The 10,827-nt window shown below is 35.8% G+C and overlaps 1 protein-coding gene across 4 annotated transcripts; it reads right to left on the minus strand.

The window, feature by feature from the left end:
* Window positions 1-369: 369 nt before the first annotated feature.
* On the minus strand, window positions 370-7,137 carry LOC120075403 (histidine--tRNA ligase, cytoplasmic). 4 transcript variants are annotated; one of them, XM_039028775.1, is made up of 7 exons: window positions 5,680-7,135; window positions 3,996-4,175; window positions 3,170-3,427; window positions 2,760-2,894; window positions 2,180-2,461; window positions 1,535-1,675; window positions 370-928 (listed from the first exon to the last, which is right to left on the minus strand). In XM_039028775.1, exons 1-7 carry the CDS (start codon window positions 7,021-7,023, stop codon window positions 629-631), a joined length of 2,640 nt encoding a protein of 879 aa, XP_038884703.1. In that variant the 5' UTR covers window positions 7,024-7,135; the 3' UTR covers window positions 370-628. The 4 variants fall into 4 exon arrangements, 3 of the variants coding, with proteins under 3 accessions (XP_038884703.1, XP_038884705.1, XP_038884704.1); XR_005481327.1 differs by lacking the exon at window positions 370-928 and adding an exon at window positions 1,768-1,943 and having other exon boundaries at window positions 5,680-7,137; XM_039028777.1 differs by lacking the exon at window positions 370-928 and adding an exon at window positions 1,859-1,943 and having other exon boundaries at window positions 5,680-7,137.
* Window positions 7,138-10,827: the final 3,690 nt, after the last annotated feature.

A 10,827-nucleotide genomic window follows, 5' to 3' on the forward strand; every position in this document is an offset into this window, starting at 1 on the left:
GCCTCTAGATCAATGAAGACAATTCTATAAATAGCCCCAAGAGCTCATTTGTACATCCATCAAGCAACAAGCTTTCAAAAGCAATACACACTCATTTCCAAACTCGTGTGCCAACCTTCTCTTGTCCACTTTGAATTCGTAGTGCCACATAACCATTCTCAAACCTCTATAAAGGCTTACTTGGAGTGTATTGATCATAACATCAAGCTACTTTCGACAATGAACCTAGAAACCAATGCAGTTTGAAATCTGATCAAAAAACATTACGGAACAAGTACAACAGATCTGCTCCCAAAATGGATAAACATAAAAGCTTTTGCCACAATTTAGTGTATAGAATCCCATTCTAATTCATTGGTGATACAGGAATAAATAACCAAGAAAGAAATTGAGCCATTGCTGTCAACAAGTATACGACAAAAATGGATTAGGGTTTGTCAAACACAGCCCAAATGAAATGTTAGCCACACTAAATTCATAAATATTAACACTTGTGTTTTCTTCTTGATCTCAGTATACAACAACAACAAAAAAAAAAAAAAAAAAAAAAAAAAAAAAAAAGAAAGAAAGGTTTCCAATTTCAGATTGAAGAAGAGCAGCTCTGCAGTTTGCAATAGCAATGTGTCAATCAAGGGGTGAGGCGTTTCTTCAGTTCATCAATGATGTTGCTTCTAGGAATTGTTATTTCTTCAAAAGTTTCCACGTTTTTCAACTTCACAATCCCCTCACTCACTTCACGTTCACCCAAAAATACTATCCAAGGAATTCTAGACTCTTTCGCACGATCAATATGTTTCATCACTCTTTTATTGACCAGAAATTCAGCATGAAGTTTCGCACTCCACATCTCACTTGCAAGCTCCGCTGCTAGTGTCAAATCATCCCCCAGTATGCTCACTAAGATGTCAGTCTTAGTCGCCCGAGCAGTCTGCAAAATCCCAACAGTTTGAACATTAAACAAGATAGTCTATTTCACAAAGACACCTAAAAGAATTGAAAATTGTTCATCATGCAACGGATTATAGAAGATAAAGGGTTAAAACTCTCAGAAAACCATCAGATGTTCAAAGAGAAGCATCCCAAATTAACAAAGATAACTGCTGGTGGATAATTACAAACAGTTTTCTAGTCCCTTGATAAAGAGCTAAAAGATCATGGATTCAATCCATAGAGGCCACCTAAGATTTAATATCCAATGAGTTTCCTTGACACTCAATGAAGGGTCAGGCAGGTTGTTTAAAAAAAATGTTTTCTAGGGGGTTCTTGTATTGGAGGCCAAAAATTATACCCAGCAGCAGCCAGCACAAACATCAATAGAGACTGGACTTTTTTTCCACAAAACTAGACCAGGAAAAAAATATTCGTTGCCTACCTTTTAACCACGTTTTCAAAATTATTTTGAAACTATAAGTAATTTCTAGCAACCTTAAAAAAAAAAGGGCTAAAAATTCAAAATTTGCAAGGTGAAGACCATAGTAAAAAAACGATAGGAAAAAAAAATCAAATGCTTATCAAACGAAACCTAACTCATTACCTGCTTTTGATCTTTCAAATTTTGTTCCATAATAACAAGAACTCGCTCAATACCAAGACTGATACCAACTGCTGGGACCTGCTTGGAGCCAAACATTCCAATAAGGTTGTCAAAGCGTCCACCAGCAGCAATAGAACCAACCTGAGAACATAAATGATTTGTTAATTAAACCTCAAAGCATCCGAATAAAATGTATTAGGAGGCAGCAAGATAGCACGATGATAGCTTCGTACATCATTGCAAGTAATATAACTAAGGATAAATGATCTTAGATTGCAAATATAATTCCCATCAGAAGTCAATGAAGTATCATTGTTGCATAACTAGACTATTCTGGATATGAATGCAATTCCATGCCTCAGAATCCTTTTCCTTGAGTAATTTCCACAGGTACACAAGGAAGTTGATCCTACACCATCCCCAACAACAAGCAGTAATTCATTGATAAAGAGCAATGACAGGATCTTGAAACAAGTAGTGATTATCACGATAAAAGGGGAGGGTGGAAGCGAGACCTTCCTCAGTGGAGCAGCGGGAAGTTCATGCAATAACAAATTGACAACGCCAATAACCCCATGGGCAGTAGCATAACAAGTCAGACAAGAAAGGTGCCAACGGACATGATGATAACATTAAGAAACTTACCTGGGTGCCACCTTTAAAAACAGCTTCATAAATTACTCCAGTGTAGTAATCAAGTCCTCTGGCAAGACTCAAGTCAAATACCACTTTATCAATACACTTTGACTTTTCTAGAGCACTGAATAAGATCTCTAAATCACTCAACGCATCAGAAGATCCTTTATTTTGTAGTAACACGCTCTCCTCCTGTTTAAGCTTAGATAACAAGTCCAATGGATGTCCCCTTTCCTTCACAAAATCACCAATTCTTTCAGCTGTCTCCACGGTCAACCCCTTTTCCTCCACCTAGCAAGTAAACGTTAATTATAATCAGGTATAATAAATCCATTCTTGTTACAGCCAAGATGGATGAAATCAGATGTCCCCAAAGGGACCATCCAAGATGGATGAAAGAAAATGCAGAACTATGAAAAAGGATTAACGCAAGAGTTTATCAAAGAGTTTTGGCTCGGGTGAAATGCAATTATGCAAATATAAGCTAGAAGACCTAATTTTGAAAAACTAGAAGATATTACGGGAAGGCAAAAAGATGCCGGCGTGCTTAACTAATAATAAGATTGTGATCAACGGTAAATTTAATTACCATTTCCCTTTTTATCTGATCAAAGGATTGCTTGTCTAACTTGTCAATACTAGAACATATGGTTCTGAACTTTTCAGGCGGCACTCCACAAATTTCTAACATTCCATCCAATAGCTTTCGATGATTCAATTTTATCTGCAAAAGAGAATATGTACAAATTAAATTAGGTTAATGGTAACAATATCAATAGACTGAAGCAACTCAATGTTATAGAAAGGGAATCTAGGAATCCAATCCACTCCAGGAATATGGTATCTAGGAAAAATGCACTTATAACATATGTGCTTCATGTGCTGTAGTTGCTGAGGCATCATAATTATTCAGAATAACTAAAAATTTATAAAAACTAGACATCAAACAAACAAAAACATTGAGTTATGTTCTGCAGAACAATTAATCAGAAGGGTCACCTCGTATTGTCCGATGTTCAGTTCATCAAGTAGCTCCGTCATTATCTTAATAACCTCAAAATCTGGCCCCATCTTTTCATATTGACCAGCAATATCAAAATCACACTGATAAAATTCACGGTATCTTCCCTTAGATGGGTTGTCCCTTCTATAAACTTTTGCTATTTGATACCTTTTGAATGATGTTAAACCATTCATGGCAACATACCTAGCAAATGGAACAGTCAAGTCGTATCTAAGCGAACAGAGCTCCCCTCCCTGTAAACAGACCAAGAAAGAAATCACAATGATAGAAAACCAGAGAGAAGGACAAGCAGTTATTCTTCTGACACACAAAACTATTCAGTGCAGCAAATTTAAAGCGACATCATTCATTGAGAAACTTTAAAACTAGATAAAACAAGGAAAGAAAGGTGGCCGATGATTAAAACAGAGAAGGATTGATTCAATAAAATGAATCGCTTCCTTAATACCCAAAGTATTAAAGAACCTTGACATCAGGATTGAATGTTAACATTCTCAGAAAAGCTCAACATAACTTAAAGTCATACTTGTAAATAGCATTAATAAGGCAACAGATACACAAACTATTCAAAAATAAAGTTCCAAAAATATCAACAGTCGACTAATCATTAGTCTCAGAGACGGATAAAAATAATTCAGTTAATTGATAATTATGTAATTATTTCACAAAACATGAATAGATGCTTAGGATGAAGAGGGAATTAATCATAAATAAATATCCCAACAGTTATATCTAAAAAGAAAACTTGAAAAGAAAGATAATGGTGGTTCCATTATCAGAAGTAATAACATATATAATAACCTGATCAGCCAGATCAAAAATCAGCTTAGAATCTTCTCCGTATTTCCCCGTGAGAGTCTCTCTCAACTCAAAAGCTGGAGTATCCAAGGTTGTGGCACCATGCCGCTCAAAAACGCCCTCTATAATTGAAAATGCTTTCTTCCTAATTGCCATTTGCTCTTTCGCAAAATCCCGAGTGCCCTAATATGCAAGAGAAAGCAGTTGAATTAAATTAACGCCCGCCTTACTCTAGTTAGAAAAAGAAAAAAACAATAAAATATTAAATCAAATCAAAGGGTAACAGTATTAACAAAAGAGTGAAACAGATGCAGAAATAAAATAATGCCCAAGCCGATAGTTTTATCCCACCAAAGGAAAAGGAATGTTTTACTTTCTATCTTATTTTCTAAATCTGAGACTTCTAAAAGAAACAAAGAGGTTTTCCCTTTCCACTCATAAAATATAATAGGGGCAAGCAGTTACAATTGATCTTCACTTCAAGCCTTTGCCATTAACTAACTCACAAAAAAAATAATAATAATAACTAAAGATGTACTTTTTTGATAATGTGAGGCAGGAGAATCAAACCTCTGACTTCAAGATCGATAGTACAAACACTATAGCGGTTGATCTATGTTCATTTCGGCAATAAAGATGCTACTTAAAGCACATCAATGCTTTCTATCAATAAAATGTGTCTCGAGTCTTATTGAAAAATAAAAAAACTAACAAATATGCCTTGCAATTGTAATGAAGTTGAATAGCACGACGTAGCATACTGATTTGTGACTACAGGGAAAAAAAACTATTGTCATCCTCTTCACGTTACACAGAAAACCAGAAGTAAGCACAGTTGGATTCTATTAAAAATAAATAAATAAATAAAAAGTTTTAGTGCTTAAAAGTAAAATATTGTTATCCTTTCAACTGCTTCCCGCTATGGTTTCAAAACAAGATACTATAATAAAGCATAATATATTTTTAGTTTTTTTTTACAGGATAAGAAGGATAATATCAAAAATTCGCAATCAAACAAATTGAATTATCATAAGAGACCATCCCCTTGATAAAGGGTTAAAGAGATCATGGTTCAACCCATGGTGGCCACCTACCCAAGATTTAATATCCTACGAGTTTTCTTGACACCCAAATATTGTAGGGTCAGGCGGGTTATCCCATGAGATTAGTTGAGGTGCGTAAGTTGGCCTGAACACTCACGGATATCAAATAAAAGAATTAAATTATCGCTTTTCTGTGATTTGGTTTGAGTAAGAATATCATGTCTACATGTTACAACAATTTCAGGTGGTAGAAGGATGTACAAAATATCTATGCTAATTACAAAGGTCAAATAGAACAAACCAAATAATTAACATACAAAATAGATAGTTCATAGTTATAGTTATTTTGATGTGTATTTGTTGATGTAGTATTAAATAAATACTTAGTAAAGCCTCTATTTTGAATCCATTGAGCAAAGATGGGTTGTAATTGTATATTTTTGAACGGATAGTAAAAGTACGACTTCATTATTACCGTCGCCTAAACCATGTGGTGGCATGCAATTAAAGACTGACGGAGGAAATAGAAGCTATAACAAAGGATGATAACATTCTTCTAATGAAAGTCCACTTCCTTGACCAAAACAAAAGGAGGACGGCTAATTGACTTGGAATTTAGGTGAAGTTTTGAAATATGTCATTACCTTGGGAAGCTTTGGTAGCCTCCTACTTTCGTTGCTTTCAACTATCTCTTTGATTTTCTTCAGTAGATTATCAAACTGGGAAGCCTTCGGATCCAAAAAGGATAAAAGATCTTTTACCAAGTTCTCCAATGACCCCAGACCCCCACCTTTACCCTGCAATCTATCTTTAATCAATTGAACAACCACATTAGTTCCTTTACCCAAGACTGCTTTCTTCTTCTTCTCATTCTTTTTTACAACCTTCTCGTTAGCTTCATTCGTGTCAACATCTTGACCCTTAACCATCAACTCACCTCCTTCAATTGTCAAGAGGGCGGCTGTAGCCTCCCATGCGAAAATTTTCCATACAGTTACCAACAACACGTTCACAGTATGGACAAACTCATCGTGCTTTTCATCCAAAGACAATTCGCAGACCAGTCTATATTCCTTTTTTAGACTCTCATTACTAGGACATTCCCTATCAAGCAAACCCGCCAAGCTTGCCTTTATATTATCGTCGCCACTTGAACCCAAAATCAACTTTCCTCTCTCCAAACTACATTTTCCCAAGTCCCAGAGCATGGCTGCAAATGACAACAATGCGGTCCGAATGGTATCCTCTGTCCCAGAACTCAAAGATCCCCCTTTCCCAATTTTCACACTAGAATTCAACTCAACCCGCACTCTTGAGTGCACCAACTTCGCTTGTTCTCTCAAGCATCCATGAACCTTTGGAATCTTAGAGATAGCTTCACTCTCGATCTTACCCACCAACTTAGATCCATTTAGAAGTACCTTCATATCATTGGCGACTCCTACTTCCTCCTTGGAAGCGAACCCATCGCCCGAGTCCATCAAACTGAACGCAGACACATCAGCTTTAGACGCCTCGCAAGACATGCCAGCCACAGCATCGGCAATGGAAGATAATGCTGCCGATTGATGGTCCAGCAACGCGCAAATTCCGTTCAAAACATAACACGATTGCTTGAACACGGATAACTCCTCGTCGGTCACATCAAGGGATTCAAATCGAAAAGTTTCTGGTCTCGAATTGAGCTTGTCCGCAATTAGAACAGGAATAACCGATCGAATACCAGAAGAAGCAGAGATGATGAGCTTGTTCAGGAGCACAACAAGGGCCGCCCTGGCTTCTTCGCGAGTAAGAAAATCAGGAATGAAGACGTGGTGCTTAAGGGATGCAGCATTTTGATCGTTGGACGAAGAAGAAAGCCTGTCGAGGGCCGATGAATCGATCCGAACAAGAGCGAAGCCATGAGCAATGGCATAGACAGAGGTAGAAGAAAGCGATGAACCCTTTCCTCCAAGCGTAATAACAGAGACCTCAGTAGGGTCTGCCATGGAGGATTGATGGAGGAAAAAGGGTGGAGTGGAGTGGACGTTCGGAAATGGCTTTAGACGATGGTTGCTACTTGCTAGGGTTTTGGAGGTGATGAACGTCAACAAGGCAATCAAGCATACTGGACGGCTTAATAAAAAAAATATTATAAAAAACCGCTAAACCGGACCGGCGATATTCCCACATTTAAAATTAAGTTTTGTATTGAGGTATTTTCAAATTTAATAAAAATGGTTTAGGGTTTAGGGTGTAGGGTTTAGACGTTATCGGTTACCGTTGCAAGAAGAAGACATGGAAGACGTGAGTATCAGACGAGTTTTGGATAATCTGATTAATCATTGGGTAGGTCACAATTTTTTGTGTGGACTGGGATATTTTTAGTATTTCACGTGTTAGGATGGGCAACCGATAACCATCTATCTCCCTCTATCTCGTCGGCTTCTCCCTCTTCCATTGCTTCATTTTCTTCTCCCAACACTGCTTCATTTTTTGTGTCTCCTTCTTCTTTCTTTGTCCAACTGCTTCATCTTCATCTCCCATTGTTGCTTTCGATTTTTCAAGGTTATAATCTGTCATCAAATCCTTCCATGTTATAATCATTCTCTTTTCTTTTCTTTTCATTAATTATTCTATTTAATCATGCTTAATAAATATCATTGAACCTAATTTTGTTTAACTAGATGGTAAGCAAAAAAATGGTCAAAGTTGATGAAAGTAAAGGAAGAGGGAAGAAAATAATGAAAGTTGGATCATCAATAACCAGAGCAAGAGCAAACAAATCTAAAGAGAAGAAGAAATTAAAACTAAAATAGTTGATAACTTTAAATTCTCTATGTATCAATAGACCTTTAACATCAATACATACTTGTTGTGCATTATGTCAACTATCTATCTTAGGAACTTTAGCAAAAATTTTAACATCAATCAGCCTGTTATTGATCAATTTGAATTAAGATAGATAGAGATAACTATCTCTGTCTATCTATGATAGATAGTGATAGAAGTCTACCATTGTCTATTTGAGATAGACAGAGATAGAATACTATCTTATCTATCTCGGATAGACAGTGATAGACTTTAATGGTAAATACTAATATATGTTTCTATAGTTTCTATATGATTTTCACTCTATATTTGTTTAGTTGAGTGGATCTGAATTGAGGTAAACAGAGATAGAGCACTATCTCTGTCTATTTCTGTCTATTTGAGATAGACAGAGATAAAATAATCTTTGTCTATCTTAGAGAGATAGTGATAGACTTCAATGGTAAACACTAATATCTGTTTCCGTAGTTTCTATATGGTTTGCACTATATATTTGTTTAGTTGAGTAAATCTATTATTTATAATTTTGATTGAATCTCTATCTATCTGAGATAGAAAGTGGTAGAGTTCTATCATTATCTATATGAGATATATAGAGATAGAGCACTATCTCTGCCTATATGAGATAGATAGTGGACTTCAATGATGAACAATAATATCATATCAGTATTTTTGTTGTTGATAGATAATTATTTATCATACATACTTGTTTATGATAAACAATAATAATTTAATATTTATACATATTTGTTTATCTGAGTTGATCTATTATTGATAACTTTGAATTGAAATAGACAAAGATAGAGCACTATCTCTATCTATCTGAGATAGACAGAGATAGAATATTATCAGTGTCTATTTTAGATAAAAGAGTGATAGGCTTCAATGAATTGGGTTTTAAAGATAGGTTACTTCAATGAATTATAGGATTCTATCATTTAAGGATTTGACCTAAAGAGAGGGGACATAGTTGCAATGAATGTGTCATGTACTATTAGGAAAACAATCATGGTCTGTGTATTTAGTGATAGACAATGTTGCAACTATCTACTGACAGATCCATATAGATGTTATAATTTATTTACACAGTGATAGACACAAATACTTGTCTATCTGTATCTATCTACTGATATTCTTACTGAAGTTCACCTACTTGATATTAGTAGATAGAGTCAGATAGACACTATCTGTGCCTATCACAACTAGTTTTTATGCCTATCACCTACCTAATATCAATAGATATTTTTTGTGTTTCTTTCAGTTCCATGAAAAGTGATGGTACTATTAAAAATATTTACAACTCAAGAATAGAATAAATCAGAAAATATCATTCATAAACCTTAATGTCAATCCATATGTCTATACATGTATTACAATGGAAAAAATAACGATTAAATCATTTGATTAGTTGGTTCAAGTTTGTATGTCATACTATTTTGGCCTTTACGATTACAACGAGTACATTTTGATGAACTTTTAGAATGGGGGGGTTTTTTTGATTATTTTGGTATTTGGCTCACCAACATGAGTTGAGTTGAGTTGGTATAATATACCAACTTATTGTTTGGCCCACCAACTTTAAATGTTGGTGGAGTTGAGTTGATATATTTTTATCAACTCACCTCAACTCTCCCTTCTTCCAATGTTTTCAATGGTTTCACCCATTGGCCACTGTCACATTCCGAGAACTAACTCGGGGCTCCGACAATCACCTAGTCAGTCTCCGGATTCACCGTCACCTATGAACCCACGCATACGCAAATAAAATTTGTATGCACCAAACTAACCCCTTATACTAACTAGTAATACAGGTATCAAGTCGGAGTCGAACCATAGAGAGAAGATTTGGATTCCTCAAAAGTGGAACTTGTATGAAGTAACCAAAAGGGGGGGGAGGAGGGGTTTCTTTTGTGAAAAACTGTGAAATAAAATGCTAACAAAAAGTGCACAATGCAAACTAATGCATGAATAATCAATCGAACAAAATACATAGCTTGGGTATTTATAGTTTAATTCATTCCTCATCGATTTTATCATAGATTATTCAAAAGATGCGTAAGAATATTTGAATTAAAGCTTAGCTTACTCAATTAGAATCCTAGCCGATAGTCCACATAATCAAGTTACTTAATAGAAAAGTGAGAATCCTCAATCAATCAATCAATCAACATACATTAAAATTCAAGGTAAAGCTAAGCCAATTAATCGACCTCCATCGTCTAACCAGTTAATTGAGCGAGATTTATCTAAGTTAGAAAGTAAATGCTTGCTAAGTGGAATCCCAATTTAACACAACAAACTAACTTAACTCATGCTTCTAGGTGACAACTACCTAACAATTACAAATTAGGGCCAATCAAAGCAATCAATTAAACATGCATAGCTAATTTGTTAGATTATCCCATATACGAAAATTGAAGAATATGCTCAAGATAAATTCTCATAAATTCATAATAAACTCACGGAAATACAATACAAGTCTCAAGAATCGAATTGGAACGAAATTAAACTAACTTACCCAAGCTGTTCTTACCCTTTAGCCTTGAAGCATGCTCGAAATCAATACAATTGGCAAAGGGGAAGAATTTTTTTACAGAATTTTGGTGTAAAAAAGAGCTAAAACGAGGCTGGAACAGAGCCGCAGCATTCAAAATCGGGTGTAATCGGTATGATCTAATCGGCTGACCTAAATTATACTTTTATAAAACTGTCGCAGCGTCACAAAGCTAGGAAAAGCGTTGCAATGTTGTGGTGCAAATTGGCTGAGCGTCATACCGCTGCCTTGACACTATGTTGTGCATGCGCTGAGGTTGAGTGTTCATAAAACCACGTAGCATTGTAACGCTGTAGAGGAGCATTGCAACGATACCTATTCTTTCCTAGAGCGTTGAAGGACAGCGTCGACGAGCGGTGCGATGGTGGCGCTAGGGCATCTCCTAAGCATTGCAATGCTGCCCTACATCCAATCATTCTGTCCAATA

This window comes from Benincasa hispida, chromosome 4, assembly GCF_009727055.1.
Source record: "Benincasa hispida cultivar B227 chromosome 4, ASM972705v1, whole genome shotgun sequence".
Lineage (NCBI taxonomy): Eukaryota > Viridiplantae > Streptophyta > Magnoliopsida > Cucurbitales > Cucurbitaceae > Benincasa > Benincasa hispida.

Excerpts from the sequence above, each read along its gene's own strand:
- LOC120075403 (XM_039028775.1), bottom strand. The coding sequence starts at position 7,023 with ATGGCAGACCCTACTGAGGTCTCTGTTATTACGCTTGGAGGAAAGGGT. Across the intron at positions 2,462-2,759 it reads ATCAGATAAAAAGGGAAATG|GTGGAGGAAAAGGGGTTGAC; the intron begins GTAATTAAATTT and ends TTTACTTGCTAG. Across the intron at positions 1,676-2,179 it reads TTTTTAAAGGTGGCACCCAG|GTTGGTTCTATTGCTGCTGG; the intron begins GTAAGTTTCTTA and ends TTATGTTCTCAG.